The sequence below is a fragment of the Caretta caretta genome, chromosome 1 (genome assembly GCF_965140235.1).
Source record: "Caretta caretta isolate rCarCar2 chromosome 1, rCarCar1.hap1, whole genome shotgun sequence".
Classification (NCBI taxonomy): Eukaryota; Metazoa; Chordata; order Testudines; family Cheloniidae; genus Caretta; species Caretta caretta.
Genome location: NC_134206.1, coordinates 100,406,696 through 100,425,551, shown reverse-complemented (window position 1 = coordinate 100,425,551; position 18,856 = coordinate 100,406,696). Strand labels below are relative to the sequence as shown.

Genomic DNA, 18,856 nt, shown 5'->3' with positions numbered 1-18,856 from the left:
ATTGCCCAGAGGTAACAGTGATGTATCAGCAAAGTTTTTTTTGACAGATTATGGGTAATATTAGAACCACTGCCCATGAAAACAACATCTGTTCCTTTACAATCTCTCTGTTTTATGTGTTTTTTCCTGACGCTTGTGTGTCTATAAGGCAGCTTGTTCACCCTCACTCCCCGTGTCTCCCTCCCTCTTCTCTCTCACTATTGTGGAAAGGAGTCCTTCTTCCTTTCAGTTTGTATGGGATCTGGGCTTCCTTCCTGCAGCTGCTCTATTTTGGGCCTAGAACTCTTTCTCAGAAGACCTTCCTCTTAAAAAAAGAGTTATTTTTTTTTCAGCTCTGCTTTTTCCTTTAAGCTTCGTTGGGCTGGGGCAATTAACTTAAAATCTAACCAGAATGTTGCATTAATGCAGTTTTGTTTGTATTTATTTCCTTTAAACGATCAAGGGACAAAAAGACATTGGTGTATTTAACAATGTATTCCAAGAAAAATTGATGTATTGAAGAAGGTTGTCTATGTTACGACATTTTTATTCTATGCATTGGAAATCATAAGGCATCAGACAGTCAAACAATGTGCTAATTTATAAATGTACTGGTCTATCTGACAACTGAAATAAGTGTAGCTGCCTTTCCAACTGAACCTATAGCATCGTTAATTACTTATTTATTCTATTTGGTCTACAAAATCTTCACAAGTTCATGTTATTTGTCAACTGACACTGCAAAGGGACACCCTATCTCTCAGAAATGAGCCTTCTATTTGGCACCCCCAACACACAAAAACAAAGTGTTTTCAATCTTTAAAAAAGCAGTTTCTGTACTAACTATTTAGAGCATCACTTTAGCAACAGACATCTTACTAAACTACGGATGCAGATAATGTAGTAAGAACAGATTCAAGCAGATACCACAGTGACACATTTCCTAGAAATACCTACATCAGATCAGATAAGTAATTTTTCACAGCTTTAAATTGCCTTTAAATCATTTCACTGGCCTTTGGATCTAGGTGCCATTACCCCAGTATTCTTTATTAATTATAGGGAATATCATAAATGCAGCAATAATACGATCAGGCAAATCTGGAAAGTGTTTAAGGTTTAGCACTATATAAAAAGCTGAGAATTTAACTAAATCCAGCCCCAGAGCAGGTAGGATGGAAAAATCATCATGAAGTCAAGTAATCCCACATATGCCAGTTTTTAAAAATAGACAAAAAGGGGAGGAAAAAAAAAAAGAGACTACTGCCAAGCCTTGCCTTACAGGAAATCATTTTCAGACCCTCCCCCTGCATTCATACACAGTTTTATGGCAAATGTTAAATTGCAGTGTATTTTATGTCCCCTAACATACTTAATATGCAAATATCCAGGTACACTTCAGAGGAATATCTGCACTATGGTCGACTGACCTGACTGAATGGAGCGTCTCATCTTTTAAAGGGTCATCTATTATTAGCACATAATTTCTATGCAAAAGGAGCATATTTCATTGTAGATTTGCAATTGGCCTCTCCGCCACTCTCATTGACAGTGACATCTGTTCCAAGCTGTCTGGTGACATCCAAGCAGAGCTTGTGAATTGGCTGTTTATTATGTGAACTAAATTCAAATTTAATGATAAATAAGGGAGAACGTAAGAGGTTTCAGACCAGGCAATTCTAACCGTGCCACACCGCTCACACCCAGAGTCAATCCCAACAACTTTTTGAGATCTCCAGGTATCTTGGGCAATGGTGATCTCAAGACTGTCCCTAGGAAGATGTATGTGAAATCTCCCCCTGCCTTTCCCCATTCATGGTTCTCGAAAGCGGCTGCTGCTCGTGTTTTCTACGGGGGAGATGGGACTACCAGCTTGTGCCTCCTTTCTTAGCTCCGGTTTTAGTGCTCTACTTTATCAGTGGATGGAAGTCATGAAAGAATTACTGGAAGGAAGGAAACTTTCCCTTTGACCTCCCTACTTGTGCACCCTATTCCTCCAAGAGTCGTGGGATGGCTTTTTTTCCAATCTGGGTCTCGAAGCAGCAGAAAGTTTGTCACAGTGAGTAGGCAGGATGTCACCATCAGCTTCCAAACACTGGTTCCTAGAATTGGAACCCCCTCTCTCTTAGGGTTGACCTGCATTATTTAGAAACTGTTTTAAAGTAAGGGCTTGCTTCTTAGGCCACAGCAGAGAAGACAATTAAGTTGCATTACCATTAAAAATCAATGTTAGGGCAGAAATGATCAAGTTGCTGACAGTGCCTTCCCCACCACAGTCTCGTAGCTGGGAGAGGTTTTGTCTAGGCCAGCAGGGGAAAGTAAACACTTGGACACTTTAAGGAATGCACACACCCTGCTCATGGCACTCAGCCTCCTCACAGGTTTGAGGAGGGGAGCTCCTTGGCTGATTGGTTGGATAGAGAGATGCAGCAAAAGTCTAACGGCTCCACAAACAAGGGGAGGTCTTATGAACCCTTCTTCATGCCCAGGACACCATTCCTCCTCCTTCTGCCCACTGGGATTAGAATAGGGGTGGGTTTGGGGGCCTTGCTGTGAGCATCGTGCTAGTTACCCTTTGGGGGCAGGGAAGGAATTTTTTTCTCACTGCCAGATTGACCTGGGCAGTGTGGGTTGGTTTTTTCCTTTCTCTCAGCACCCCAGGGACCCAGTGGATATATCAGGTTGTGAAATTTATTTTATCACAACTTGGCAGGTGCCCAGTGCAGGTACTCTTTCAATCGGGGGTCCTGTTCCCTGATAAACCGGAATTGGAAGCAGATTAGGAAAAGGCATCTCCTAGAGAAGGTGGGGAATGGGTTTGGGGCTCCAAATGGCTGGAACGGCAAGGAGACAACCCTCTCGATTGTCACAGGAGAGTGGTGGGGTCCCAGCAACAGTTCTGGGAGCATATTAATGGGATGAGGGGCTCACAGCATCTCTCCGCAAGGTGGTACAGGTTACAAATGAAGGATGGTCTGCACAGGACAAGTCATTGCTGGATAGTTCCCAGATATGTTACTTAATCAAGTTGTGAACTAGTTAAACCACTTTCCTGCTATCTCATCTTTCTGTGGTATACAAGACAATGCACGTAGCACATAAAAGACATACACTCCTTTTTGTATAGACTCAGGTAGAGTAATTTATAGTAATGAACCTAGTTACTCAGATCATACACACAACAAAAAAAGCACAAAAGTGCATTTTACTCAGTGTTTGCAAAATAAAAAAAGTTATATTTTGGGCAGCTACTAATCGTCAACTAAATAGCAATTAAACATCTGTCAATCCTATTCACTTAGATAGAGAAAGAAAATGTGTTTTAGAAGTTTTCTTGAAAGCTCTGTAAGCACTCAGATATTTTGATAATGCAATGCATGTGCCTGAGTTAATGCCAACTTGCCATCTGTTTGCACAAACAGGAAACACCTCCTAATATCTGACCTCTACACCTTTTCTAAAGACGTAACCACATAGTGAGAGATGGAAAAAAGGAAACAGCTTTTGCATTTCATTTTTTAAATAACACACAATCTGCCCAGTACTCATAATCTACACAATAGGAGATATTTTGTGCAGGGCCAGATATTCTGATTGTCCCACTGGTTTTATGTAAGTTTTTTCTTTTTAAATTAAGGCCTCTAATGTGCTAAAAGTAATGTCTCAAATATTTCCTTTCTGATAAAACTTCATACAAATTTTGAATTTTACTACTACCTCATTCAAGGAGAGGGTAATAATCCCGGGTGGGGAAAAAAAAGAGACTATAGGCTTTGCTATAGAGTGAAAGTTTTAATATTTCTTGTTTTAAGACAGATGTAAAAATAGTGTCATTAACTCGAGCTAAGAATTTTATACTGCCACCCACCATGGTATCTGAGTACCTTCCATGAAAACAATAGCAAAAAGTTTCTGGTGAACTTCATGGAGTCTCTGGCACTTCTCCCATTTCAGGGTCAAAACTTTGCTTGGGGTAGGATCTTGGTTTTGATTTTTTTGTACTTTAAGCCTGTAGAGGTTTAGAGTACAAGGAAGTGTCACTGTTGTGATTGTCATTCTTATGTTAAAAATACTTTTTGAAACAGGAAAGTTTTGCAGTGATTCCTAAAAATGGTCAGACTGAATTTGCCTGATCTCCTCTGGAAGTTCATTACATAGCCATATCCCTTTGAATAAGAATGCTTTGTCTCTAGTGCTCACATGCTTCATCCTGGGTTATGAATTGGTGTTGCACCAGACGAATGCAACTGTCACATAGATTCATAGGCTGACATTCGGTCTTTGATGTAGCTGGGGTTTGATCCATTGATTACTTTGAAACTTAGGACCAAGGCCTTTAAATTGGCTGGGAGCCAGTGAAGGGATTTGAGCATGGACCTGATATGCTCACAGTGGCCTAAGCCATGGAGAAGGTAGGCAGCCACATTCTGCAGCACCTTTGGAGTCTGTCCATCATCTTCACACTCAAATGGTGAGTTACAGTAATCCAGATCAGCGGTGACAAATGCATGGACCACTGTGGCCAGGTCCTTGTCCAGGAAGAAGGGATGACTTTTCCTAGCAAGTTGGAGGTGAAAAAAGGCATTTTGGGGAACTGCTGCTTCCCAGTCATCCAAGCTCAGTGTGCAGTCAAACAGGACTTTGAGGCACGGCACCACTTTGACAAATGAGGGAGACAATATGTTGGCTCTCTCTTAAAAGCATTTCTCTTTACAACCAGCATCATTTGGGTTTTGCCAGGGTACAGTCGGAGCCAGCTCTTCTGCGCCAAAGAGCTGATTTCCTGTATGCATTCTGACATCGTAGCCATGGCAATGGTTGCATCAGTTGAGAATGAGACATAGTTGAGTGCCCATCCTGTTGGCAGCTGCGACCACAGCATTTCATTCTCTGCCCCGGTGGCCTCATGTATATTGAAGAGAAGAGGTGATAGTATGGATCCTTGGGGGACCCTGCAGGTAAGGGCCTTTAAAGAGGAGGAGGAGGAATTGCCGACCACCACTCTCTGAATTCTGCTGGAGACAAATGATTTGAGTAACTGTAGTGCTGGGCCATCTACTTCTGCTACGTCAGCTAGATGCATCAGCAGCATCTTGTGGACTAGCGTGTCAAAGGCTGCAGACAGATGCAGCAGTATGCACAGGGAGATTTTACCTGTGTCGGTGGTCATAAGGAGGTCATCTTTTAGTGCTGCTAGATGTGTCTCTGGGCTGTGCCCTGGTCTGAATCCTGAAACGTGAGGCAGTCAGGATGTTGACTGATGCTACACGTTGTTGAAGGTTGGTGGTTAGATACTTAAACTCACCTCTACTCACTTCCTGTATACAAAACCTGTTCTTTTAACAGAAATAAAGACTAAGAAGAATCTAAAAAAGTAGATTCTACAATTGTGCTTTGAGGAGTACATTTTGTAAGACACTACCAATGAAAATGTAAAAACAAAGTACAAAATACATTGCAATAAACGTGTACAACTGCTGTGTGCATATACAGGGCCAGTAAATGATTCAGTGAATGAGTGCATTAGCCTTTCAGCTCTGGAAACCTGGATTCAAATTCTGTCTTAAGCTACAGATGGAAATAAACTTTGCAGTCTCATCCTGGTTGCCCAGTTGGTCAGAAAGCCACCGCAAAATCCGACATGAATGGCAGTCTCTTCTCAAGAGAGGCACACAAGCAGAATAGCCAGGGGGTTGCAGGTCAGAATTAAGAGAGCTGTCTAGGAAAGCGTGCATAACACTTGCCTACACTGTGCTTCTTAAACCAGTGCTATTACTGAATTTTATATGTCAAATCTGACACGTTTTCCAGAAAAATACAAACTAAATAAGTTACAGGAAATAGAAAAATACAGATATTATCCGTATCCTGTGTAAAAAGCTTATTAACTGCAAACATAATTGCAGGGGTAACAGCTTTAGAAAGATAGTTACAGCATGATTTGATGCTGAAGTTCTTGATTCCTCTAACTATATTTCTATAAAAAGGAAAAGGCAAACTTAACTATTCTATCCAATCTAAATTCCAGATATTAACTTATTAAGCGCTGGGAACCTATACATATCTACTAAAACAAATGAGCAGCAAACACAGCACTGTATAAGGCAGAAAATACACATTCCTAAATAAATCTGATGATGGAAAAGTTTAAACACTTAGCAAAAGAATGACCATAAAAACCTAGCCATAAATTAAATCCAATCATCACCCATCAACATCGTGAGGCAAAGCCCTGCAATTTGTTGAAAGTAAGAAGTGATTGGTATGGCATATGAGGAGCTGCTATATAATAATTTTGTGAATATTGTATGTGACCTAGTTATTGAGATAGACTGTATAGCTATATTAGGGTTAGTGTAATGTTTATTATATGCCTATATTGCTTTAATTCAATGGGGGCTGTCACCTGGAATGGAAGACAGTGGATCCCAGATAGGAACATCCCACAACACACTTGAAAGGCAACGGGGAAAACTGTTAGATTTGAGGATTCTACATTCTATCTCCAGCAAAGTTGCAAGCCTTGTTTAGCCAATGCTGGAAGCTAACAGATCAAAGGGTTATAAACAGCTAAAAAGTTATTTGGGTCCTGCAAGAGCATATCAAAGACTGAGCAAGATTTGAAGACACTCTCCCCAAAGCAGTGAGAGAGAACTGGTTTGTGAGTTAAGGGATCAGATTGTGCCATCCAGACCACAGAGGTTTTTGGGTGTCTAGTGGAGTCTTACACCTACCAGGAGCCCCATGTGGTAGATGGCTAGACACCTGGTAACCTAGACATATGTAGAGAAACCAGGAGAGGTAGAGGTGCAGTAATCCTGGTAATTGTGACAACCGGCTACTAATTTAGAATATTTTCTATGTACTATAGTAGTACCCACTAGTGCTTCTATACTTATGGGTTTGTCAGTTTCCATGAATAAGGTTTAGAATAAAGAGTGAAGTCTGGAAAAGAAAGTGCAGCAGGCTCATTACCTGCATCAGTACCCAGAAAATTTAATATTTTAATGAATTAAGAGCCTAAATTTTTAAATTTATGGAAACATGTCAGTAAATTGCAATCAGAAAAGTGGGGACATACTTCTCGACTACATCTATGGACTTGGACACATTTGAACAAACAGGTAAGAATACCTGAGTAAAACTGAGTTATCTACTTTTGGGAACATTTCTATTTAAAATGGTGCATTTTAGAAGCAAGCACAAAAGAAGCCAATCTCGGTAGCATCCAAAGAGTTGTTATACTTGGCAAGCTTTGAGTAGCAAGCCCCTTTTTGGAAAAAACTTTTGCTAAAAAGAGAGGTCAGAGAATAAATTTTTATCCAGCTGGATAAGTAAGGAGGCAGCACCACTGCCCCCTTAGAATTCTTTACAGTTTGCTCCTAAAGCCCTATATGTTACAGTACTCAATGCAATGATAGCATATGAAAAGGGTTAAAAGAATGAGTGCATGCCCCCGTCCCAGGGTGGTTGTGAGCTACAGTATTTAAGATTTTATTTCACGCTCAGATTGGAGGCACCCAAGTGTTTTATTTGCACAAAATAGAATAAAGTCCTTCATGTGCTCTAGATTCCCCTGGTGGTAGCTGGTGCATACATTTGACTATCATCTTTTCAGTTATTGTTGCTGTAGGAAAGGCAGGCCTAAGTAGTGAGTTTTGCATTTCTCTCTGAAAGTAGACAGAAATGCAGTCACTCTTCCCCTCTGGGAGGTAGTTCCACAGTCTTGGCCCTGTAGCTGAGAAAGACTTGTCTCCTGCTCTCATGAGCTTCATTCTTGAGGATGACAGATTTGCAGTTCCCGCTCCTACTGAGGGAAAGACACCAAAGTGTGGGCCCCTTACTGAATGAGGGAGGCAACCTAGTGACAGAGGATGTGGAAAAAGCTAATGTACACAATGCTTTTTTTGCCTCAGTCTTCACAAACAAGGTCAGCTCCCAGACTGCTGCACTGGGCAGCACAGCATGGGGAGGAGGTGGCCAGCCTTCCGTGGAGAAAGAAGTGGTTCGGGACTATTTAGAAAAGCTGGATGTGCACAAGTCAATGGGGCTGGATGCGCTGCATCCAAGAGTGCTAAAGGAGTTGGCAGATATGATTGCAGGGCCATTGGCCATTATTTTGAAAACTCATGGCGATCAGGGAAGTCCCGGACGACTGGAAAAAGGCTAATGTAGTGCCCATCTTTAAAAAAGGGAAGGAGGAGGATCCTGGGAACTACAGGCCAGTCAGCCTCACCTCAGTCCCTGGAAAAATCATGGAGCAGGTCCTCAAGGAATCAATTCTGAAGCACTTAAAGGAGAGGAAAGTGATCAGGAACAGTCAGCATGGATTCACCAAGGGCAAGTAATGCTTGACTAATCTAATTGCCTTCTATGACGAGATAACTGGCTCCGTGGATGAAGGGAAAGCAGTGGACGTATTGTTCCTTGACTTTAGTAAAGCTTTTGACACTGTCTCCCAGTGTTCTTGCCAGCAAGTTAAAGAAGTATGGGCTGGATGAATGGACTATAAGGTGGATAGAAAGCTGGCTAGATTGTCGGGCTCAACGGGTAGTGATCAATGGCTCCATGTCTAGTTGGCAGCCAGTATCAAGTGGAGTGCTCTAAGGGTCGGTCCTGGGGCCAGTTTTCTCAATATCTTCATAAATGATCTGGAAGATGGTGTGGATTGCACCCTCAGCAAGTTTGCAGATGACACTAAACTGGGAGGAGAGGTAGATACGCTGGAGGGTAGGGATAGGATACAGAGGGATCTAGACAAATTGGAGGATTGGGCCAAAAGAAATCTGATGAGGTTCAACAAGGACAAGTGCAGAGTCCTGCACTTAGGACAGACGAATCCAATGCACCGCTACAGACTAGGGACCGAATGGCTCGGCAGCAGTTCTGCAGAAAAGGACCTAGGGGTTACAGTGGACGAGAAGCTGGATATGAGTCAGCAGTGTGCCCTTGTTGCCAAGAAGGCCAATGGCATTTTGGGCTGTATAAGTAGGGGCATTGCCAGCAGATCGAGGGACGTGATCATTCCCCTCTATTGGACATTGGTGAGGCCTCATCTGGAGTACTGCGTCCAGTTTTGGGCCCCACACTACAAGAAGGATGTGGAAAAATTGGAAAGAGTCCAGCGGAGGGCAACAAAAATGATTAGGGGACTGGAACACATGACTTATGAGGAGAGGCTGAGGGAACTGGGGATGTTTAGTCTGCGGAAGAGAAGAATGAGGGGGGATTTGATAGCTGCTTTCAACTACCTGAAAGGGGGTTCCAAAGAGGATGGATCTAGACTGTTCTCAGTACTACCAGATGACAGAACAAGGAGTAATGGTCTCAAGTTGCAGTGGGGGAGGTTTAGGTTGGATATTAGGAAAAACTTTTTCACTAGGAGGGTGGTGAAACACTGGAATGCGTTACCTAGGAAGGTGGTGGAATCTCCTTCCTTAGATATTTTTAAGGTCAGGCTTGACAAAGCCCTGGCTAGGATGATTTAATTGGGGATTGGTCCTGCTTTGAGCAGGGGGTTGGACTAGATGACCTCCTGAGGTCCCTTCCAACCCTGATATTCTATGATTCTATGAAAAAGGCGAAGAGGCTGGGTGAGTGAAGAGCACATCAGGGAATGATAAAATCAATTAAATGAGGCATGGAGTGTTACTGTGCAGGGAGAGAATGAGAAAGTTTAAATTTAATACAGGAGGCAAAGTGAGAATCAGTAGAAGAATTTGAAGAGGAAATCACATGCAAGCAAGACAATCTTTGCATCAGGCTTTTGGAATGACTGAATTAAAGCAAGATGGGGATCAGAGAGGATAGATTACAATAACCAAGAAGGATTATAAATGAGGTGTGAAGAAGTTATTAGCTGCTGGGATCAGACTTCAGAAAATCTGTAGAGAAGAAAGCACAAGATCTGTTAACATATGAATGTGCTGGAAGGAGAGACAGAAGACATGCTAAGGCGTGCAGGTCTGAATGGCAGGAAGGATGGCAGTCTTGTCCATAGTAATGTGAAAAAGTGAAGACAGAAAAGGGTTAAGGAGGGGAAATAATAAACCTGGTTTCGACCAAGTTGCGCTTGAACCTCAACATGCTGCACTGTGTGCTGAAAAACCAGTCTCCAGCTGCTCCCTGCAAGTTTTGGGCCTCCATTTTGCCGTTTTCTACCTCTTTGCTACATCTTATGTGCCTATTTCTGTGTTCAGAAACAGTGTCACCAGTGGCTGGTTGCAAGGCAGAAGCTCCTCATCCAGCTATTTGTAGCTCAGCCACCTGTCTGCCTGCACATTTTTCAGTGGGAAATGAAAATCATATCCAGTCTCTGTTCAGAGGCTGATGTACGGATGCGGTAGCTCCTCCCCTCTTCCAACCAATGCTTTCACTTGAGCCTGGTACCCAGCAAGAGGAACCTCAAGGGGCTGGAAAATGGAAGATATGAGGGTGGAGGAGACCTGGCAAAGGGAGGGAAAACAAAGCAAGAAGACGGAGCAGCCGCAGGAGGGGCCCTTAAAATCCCAGACCCCTACCTTGAATATAAGGAGGAGAGAGGCTGAAGAGTTAGAGAAGTAGAAGCAGCCACCCCTTCAATCCTAAAGCTCCAGAAGGCACCAGCCAATGGACCTAAAAGAACTTCCCCTGCTTGCTGGTTCTGCAGAGTGACTTTGTGGCAGGAGGAGGACACGCAGGGAAAGGAGGTAAAGGAAAAGAGAATGTGAGCCAGAGAGTAGCTGGGGAGAAGAAAGATCCAAAGAAGAAAGACTGGGGATGGGGACAAAGAGACACTCAGATAAGGGAAAAGAACACATGGGGTGGGGGGGAGAGCTGTGATGGGGAGTACAAGGCCCAGGCTGCCCAGGAGAGAGGACTGTCCCAATGAGCCCCACTCCGATACACCTGTAGCATGTGTCAATAAGAGAACTTGTAGGCTAGTAAATTTTATTTATTTTCAAGAGTGTGACTATATACAACATAAAATTTATATTAATAGCTAAAGAATTCTTCATCTATGGAGCAAGTTCACCAACAGCCAGCGTGAAAAAAACAAACAGAAAATACTGTGGTAATTGTATAGAAAAGAAATAGCAATTGACATAACAATGCTGTGGTAATTGTATAGAAAAGAAATAGCTAGCAATTGACATAACTTAAACATAAGTTGTTTAAGCACAGTAGCCATAGTAACCAGCAACCAAGACAAGTCCAATCATTTAACTACCATAACAACTACAATTTTTAAAGAAATGCAGCTCAAGTCTCCAGACTATTATATGCAGATACCAGTATCAATCTATCAGTAACAATTTATACCATAATTCAAAAGGAGGTACATCAAGTAGCAATCTGGATGATCTAAGCTCAAACCCTACTGTGGATTCATTCTACTCCTCCAAATGTTTGTGTGTCCAAGAGTACAGAAGTTCTATGAGTTATTCCACTACACTCCATGTTACCCTGGGTTTGGGGCACAACAGCTAGAGAGAATGGAAAAGGAAATGGAAATTTTTCAAAGACTAAATGCCAATGAACCTAACTGTTTTCATAGAAAGTGCTCCAAGAAAATCCTGCTTTAACAAACCATTGAACAACACAGAAGGAAAGAATAAGGAGTTGAGAAAATCTTTTACACTCCTAATTTTTGGGGTAGTAGAGAGTAATCAAACGTATTTGCCAGCAGCTGAATAATTTTTTTTCCAGTCTCTTCCACTGTGATGTTCTCTTTTTTTCAGTTCTTCCACTCTATTTTTCAGTTTCTCTCTCTCTTCTCTTATTTTTTCTTCAGAATTATTTTATTGTAGCCCTTTGGGACTTACTCTTCAGGCTACTGCATTATCCTGTTGTTTGCTAATTTTGCTTTGGTCAAGTCTTTCTTCCCCTTTTCCCTTCAGATTATTATTCTTTGAGGTATTCAAACTTAAAGAAGAAAGGTGAATTAAAACTCCCCCTTAAATCTCCTCCTAAATTTTGGGATTTAAAGTTGAACCTCTTCTCCCACCTAAATTGCAGTCTTATTGTGTTGGATTGTCTCAACTTGCTGGGCTCATTGCAACAGTTTCTGTATTTCTTCTAGAGAACTGAAGTACAGATTTGCTATGAAAAGTGATTATAAAAATGGTACCTTCTTAGGGATAGATCACAGCTTGTCCTGTTTGCTGGGGTAAGGGAAAGAGCATAAGGCAACTCCTTACTCCCTTGAGCTGGTGCACCATACCTTCCTGCATGCAGAGGAAAATCGGCTACTCAGAACTCCTATGTTCCCCACCTTCGGCAAATAGGTGGGAATGGGCAGGTAGGGTCAAGAAGTGCATGGAACCTTGACTCCACTTCCCCAATGCACCTGGTGATGTAGCTATACTGGTATGTAAGGGTGTATATGCTGCAACAGGTCACACCTGTCACAGTTTACTCACTCCTGATGCAACAGGGAAATCAGGAGGGGGATTGAGAGTCCAGAAGTCAATCTTCCTCTTGGGTTGGTTTGGGGGAAGCATAACAATGTGCTTGCTCTGGACTACCTCACAAATTGGCATTCTCCCAGTGTGTATTCAGAGCCATATTTGCTGACTTTAATTCTTTTTTTAAATGTATTTGCTACCTTCTACTACTGTCAACCTTACAGAGCCAATACAGTTCAGGAAGAGTGAACCAGATTCTCTTATAGTTTGTATATCACCAGTAGATTATTATCTAGGTTTCAGAGTAACAGCCATGTTAGTCTGTATTCGCAAAAAGAAAAGGAGTACTTGTGGCACCTTAGAGACTAACCAATTTATTTGAGCATAAATTTTCATGAGCTACAGCTCACTTCATCAGATGCATACTGTGGAAAGTATAGAAGATCTTTTTATACACACAAAGCATGAAAAAATGGGTGTTTACCACTACAAAAGCGATCATGATATCATACACATTGTAAGGAGAGTGATCACTTTAGATAAGCTATTGCCAGCAGGAGAGTGGGGTGGGGGGAGAGAAAACCTTTTGTAGTGGTAAACACCAATTTTTTCATGCTTTGTGTGTATAAAAAGATCTTCTATACTTTCCACAGTATGCATCCGATGAAGTGAGCTGTAGCTCACAAAAGCTTATGCTCAAATAAATTGGTTAGTCTCTAAGGTGCCACAAGTACTCATTATCTAGGTTCTAACTGTCAGGTCACCTGTGCAACCCCACTGTCTTCAGATTACACACCCAGTTACACCTGTGCAACCTCACAGTCTTCAGATTACACACTCAGTTACACCTGTGCAATATTACTGTCTTCAGATTACACACTCATTGAAGGCAATGGGTTTGCATAACAGTAACAACATAATCTGAGGACAATGTTAGACCTCAATCTTCTATTTATTTAGGAAGTTTTAACAAGTTTATAAATCACTGCTATGTAAATATCAGAAACAATCATTACAGTAACAAGCTTTTTTTCAAAGAGACATTATATAGGAATATAGCCATCAGATCTTTCTATTAAATAGGATGTTACTATATTACACAGTAAGAATCATTACAACACCCAAGATACGTTGTTTCTAGCGATTTTATTAAATTGAGTGAAATTGCTATATTTATATTTAGCAGATCAGGCATATATATCAAATGTTAACCATCAATAATATTGGACCGATGTGCTTTTTTGGTTGCAGATGAATGTAGTTTGGTTCAACACAAATTTTAAAACATTCAGGTATTCAATCATGAATTGGACCATTTTTCATTTTTGCTTCAACACATACTGGAATCTCTGAGCCCTGCTTTTGGTGATTTGACTGGCATCCAGTAAATTCTATGAGTTAAGAAAAACTGGTTACTAGCTTTGCATACCAGACCTTTCTAAAGTTTTGATAGATTAACTCCATCGCCTTCCCTTCGCTGACTTTGCTGGGCATTCACTAATATAGCAATAAGGGACTCAAGGACAGGGGTGAAAGTAAGTTAGAGGACTCACCAGTAAGCCGGAGTCCTGAGCAGGTGGCGTGGCATCAACCGGAAGAGGCGGAGCCTTAAGTCCCCGGGCCCTTTAAATCTTGATTTAAAGGACCAGGGCTCCAGCTGCGGTAGTGGCGGCTGGGAGCCCGGGACCCTTTAAATCACCCCCGAGCTACCAGCTGCAGAGGCGGTGGGAACCCCGGGGCTCAGGGGCGATTTAAAGGGCACAGGGCTCCAGCTGCCGCTGCTGCAGAGGAGCCCCGGGCCCTTTAAATCACTGAGGAGCCCTAGGGGATCCTGGCTGCCACCGCTACCCCAGGGCTCTGGGCTCCGGCAGAGCTTTAAAGGGCCTGGGGCTCTGCTGTGGTAGCAGCTGCTGGAGCCCTGAGCCCTTTAAATCCCCGCCTGAGCCCTGCTGCCCGAGCCCTGGGGTAGCGGCGGCTGGGCTCCGTCGGGGATTTAAAGGGCCCCGGGGGTCCAGCCACCGCTACTGCCCCGGCCCTTTAAATCCACTCTGGAGCCCCACCGCCGCTACCCCAGGGCTCGGGCAGCAGGGCTCAGGCGGGGATTTAAAAGGCCCCAGGGGGGTAGCGGCGGCTGGAGCTCCGGGGCCCTTTAAATCCCCACCTGAGCCCTCCTCCCTGAGCCCTGGGGTAGCAGCAGTGGGGATTTAAAGGCCTGGGGCGGTAGTGGGGACTGGAGCTCCAGGGTCCTTTAAATCCCCGCCAGAGCCCTGCCACCACTACCCCAGGGCTTTGGAGGCAGGGCTCAGGTGGAGATTTAAAGGGCCGGGGCGGTAGCAGCGGCTGAAGCTCCGGGGCCCTTTAAATCCCTGCCACAGCTACCCCAGGGCTTTAAATTGCCCTCTGGGAAAGCCGGTCCCGGTACGGCACACCGGCTCTTACCGGTATGCTGTACTGGGCCGTACCGGCTTACTTTCACCTCTGCTCAAGGATATGAGTAGGGTATTGGTGAACATGTCATGTGCATTATGAAGTGGTAAGCTAAAGGCTAACTGCCTTCTTATTTGACTGAAATGCATGAATAACCTCGTAATGGGAACAGTGGTTGTAGTGGAAGTGTAGGGCAAAGAAAAATTAAGATATGCTATTAAAATATGGTTCATTTTTGTTTTATTAAAAACTTTTTCAAAAACTATTTTTGGTACAAGGTGGATTATTCAGTACATCCTTCCACAATAGAAAACAATTCTTAGGAGAAGACAGGACAAAACAATAAGGACACATTTTTTCACCTACTATTTTGAACGTATTTACTATTTCTTTTTAATTTTTTAAAATCCTTTTTAAGATTCTCCTGATTATTTGGGTCCTTTCTGCCTCCTTTTATTTCCCAGAAGTTTAGCTACCCCTGTTTGTGGCCAAACAGCCACTTTCAGTTTAGTTTCTCTTACAACAACTAACTTTGGAGCATTGAACAGTTCCTAGTTTAGTTTTTACAATAAACACTATGTTACAAGTGATTGCTGGCAGGGTAGAGAAAACAGTTTGCAACTGTTGGGGTTGTACAACAAGATAATTTAATAAAATTAAAGTGAAGCTAACTATGAAGAATACAATTATGTTACCAGGAAGGTAAATGAGGGACTGACACTAGAGCTGTTCTAAATTGCCTTAGGTAAAATTCATATAGTGTTAACACACAGTACTGGACAACCCCGCAGTACATTTCTGCAAAGGGAAAGACTAGCTTACCCAGGAGTCCTTTTCAACCCAAGCTGTGATTTTATCTAGCATTTTATTTAGAGTATTCCCTCAGCTCAGTTGTTATTCTCCTTTTTAAATACTAAGATCACTCTCATATAAATTATCTTCCTTGAAAACGATACCCAGAAATGCCAGGAGGGCCAAACCCCTCATGTTTTCCCCACATCTTCAGACAGATGTCATCCTATTGACTCTTTTAGGCTAAATTAAATTCAGTAGTAGATAGAAGAAAAGTCTATCAGTGTTTTCAACCCTAATGCAAACCAAACTTTTAAAGCAACTAGTTTTAACCTTTTACATTAGTGCATCTTGTTCATTCAGGCCAGATCTTTCTCCTCCTTTCCTTTCCATACTAGCACCACCCAGCACATAACATAGCAGCTGAATGTATTAAAATTCAGAGGGATAAAATGCAATTCAGCTCTCACACAGACGATTATTCATTCTCATGTAGCTTGTAGTTAAGTTACAGAAACCAGAGGTTCATATGGATCCTACATGTTCACCTGGCTTTATTACTAGACTGCCAATATATGCCGCCTAGGAGAAATGCAATTCGAGGCACCAGCTGCTTTATTTTACTGTCTTACATGGACAAGTAGGTGAGCATCTGCCCTTGTCCACGCCATCAAAACTGAGAAAAATAAAGAGACTAACAATCTAATTAATAGGCAAATAAAATGTAAGCACTAAAAGCAGTAACAGGAAAGCACTGTGGTTGACGTCTATAGGAAAATTAGAGATCGAGAATTTTGTGTGCTTTTATAAAGAAACAAGCCTTGTGCAATACGGGTGATGTAATCCCTCCTATTTACCCATGCAAAACACCTAACTACAGAGCAGATTTTCAAACTCTCTGAAGAGGATGGTAACTTTTTTGACTGCTAGCATGGCCTGGAACAACAGGACATGCTGAGTTTTAATTGTGCCTCTGTCACACACCCTTGTCAGCCAGGCCTACTGGTCCAAGTAGTAGTGGTCAGAGGCCAGGAACAGCACCAAAGGTCAGAGCTGTAGTCAGGAACCAGGAATCAGAGCCAAGGGTCACAGCCAGGGCCAGGAGTCTGAGAGTGAGCCGAGAGGCTGGTCCATTGCTATGGCTGGCAGGGAAGTCCACCTTTTTGCATGGACATTTCCTGGAACTCCTTCTGGGCTTAAATACGGTGCCTGGACCAATCCGGAGCCATGAAAGAAGCGGTCAGTACAGCCTCCTGAGGTACTACTTCCTGTGGTCTTTATCTCTGCAGGATCATCTATTGACAATGTACAGAGGTCCAACATGGCTGCTGCGTAGCAGCACAGAGGTAATGGCTATCAAGCAACCTGAAGTCCTGGGTTCTAGTCCCCGCATAACCTCACAACTGTGAGCTTTGATAAATCACTTCACATCTCAGGCTCATTTTGCTAGTGGTAAAACAGTGCAATGCCTCCTACCTACCCCTAAGTTGTTTTGTGAAAATATTTCATGTCTTGTAATGAACTTTAATAAAATAAAACCTACATAAATGTTCGCTAACATTACAGAAGTCTATGAAATAGTAATTACATAATTCCAACAGGGAATTTTTTAAAAAACAAGACTATACTTGTTCCTAAACTAGATCCACAAATTATGATTAATCAAAACCCCCTTCCCTCCATATTTCCATTACTCAGCATAATCATACATCTTACAAATAATTTATCTATACCTGCTGTTGTCTTTGCCGTCTCATCTGTGCAAACTGAGACATCATGATTTGACGATCCAGTAATTCCATTCTCTGCTGTCTCTGGATGTCCACTGTTGCTCCCATTCCTACTCGAATCTCGTTGGATGGTTCTGCAGATGAGAATATTGGTTCAAGAGTCCAAGAAAATATCTTAGCCAGCCAGCTGGGAACACAAAGCACCTGATGAACTTTTAGCACACTACTGCTGTAGCACATCCCAGAAATCTGAAAGCAAAAGCAAAATAAATTTTTTTTTTGTTATAACACAAAGCCTTAACTGGCTGACAGAGCTATGTTGTTTTTTCACTTTTTCAAGTCACATTTCATTTGGTGTATTTAGCCAGAGTCTTCAGTGGAGAATCCATGTCTCAGAGAATACGGATATAGCACTGTGGGATTTCTTCAACCTACACTTCCACTACAACCACCAACTATTATTTTTAAAAGTCTGCAGATTGCATTACTTGTGACTCAAGTGTATTTCTTATTTCTTTGTTTTAGGGGTAAAGACAAATACCAGCTCAGTGACTTGCTATAGGCAAAATTCAAATAGCTAAAGCTTTTGATCTCTGGTAAAGCAAATGATCCTGGCTGGCCCTAAAGTGGATGTGGGGAGATAGGACCTTGATAACACAGTATTGTGAAGATTTTGGGCACTTGCTTTAAAAAACACCCAACAGTACCCCATGCACCACGTTAAATCCCTGGAGCTGGGGAATGTGAGCCAATCAGCATTCCTCCTTCCCCCTGCTGACCAACGAGTGCCAGAGCCTCCAAAAGGGGGAGGGAAAGAGGAGCTACCTAGTGCCTCCCAGAGTCTCTCTCCCTCCCTTTCACCGCTGACTCCATCAAGTTCCCCAACCCGTTGAGACAGGTGGGTGGCATTTCTGCTTAACTCCATGCTCCTCACCCCCACATAGAGAAGAACAGATATAGTCAAGTTTAAGCTTTAATAGTGGGGATTTCATAGGTTATATAACTAAATTGTTACCTCTTTCAGAGTACACAGACTGTTACTTTAAAATAATTAAATCTAGCAATTTTTCTAACAATTTTTTTAAAGTTCATCAAAACCCTATTAATTTTTAAATGGCAGCACTAGAGAGGTTAATGAGTCTAATGAGAAACTTCCTCTTCCTATGAGATTCCTTCTGTAATACCCTGTTAATGGGCCAAGTCCCTATCCCACTTTCAACAAAGTGCACAGCCTACAGGGTCCACATTTACCTCCTCTCTGGAATTTTGCTTTATTGCTACCCCAAAAACAACATGAACCTTCACCCTATGTTTCATCTATAAGAATGGCTGTTTTTACGGTTTTCTCCAAGGCTACCTCTCTGTCCTAGCTGCTTACATCCCACTTAGCACTAACTGGAGCCACCCACAGCATAAATCATCATAATAGCCACCTTGAATTCCATTACAGAGCTTTAGCCCCTGCAGCTAAGATGACTCAACAGAAGGGGCCACATTCCTTCAGAGAGTCTTAGTGTCCCCATGACCCAAGAACCTCTGGAT

At 42.4% G+C, this 18,856-nt stretch overlaps 1 protein-coding gene across 1 annotated transcript in view; it reads right to left on the bottom strand.

Annotated features, from left to right (window-relative positions):
- The window catches only part of UBAC2 (UBA domain containing 2), a 168,416-nt gene that overhangs the window by 20,120 nt on the left and 129,440 nt on the right, over positions 1 to 18,856 (bottom strand). Inside the window, exon 7 of the mRNA XM_048854132.2 lies at positions 17,318 to 17,563. Coding sequence (XP_048710089.1) covers positions 17,318 to 17,563 — 246 coding nt within the window. The remainder of the gene's footprint in view (positions 1 to 17,317; positions 17,564 to 18,856) is intronic.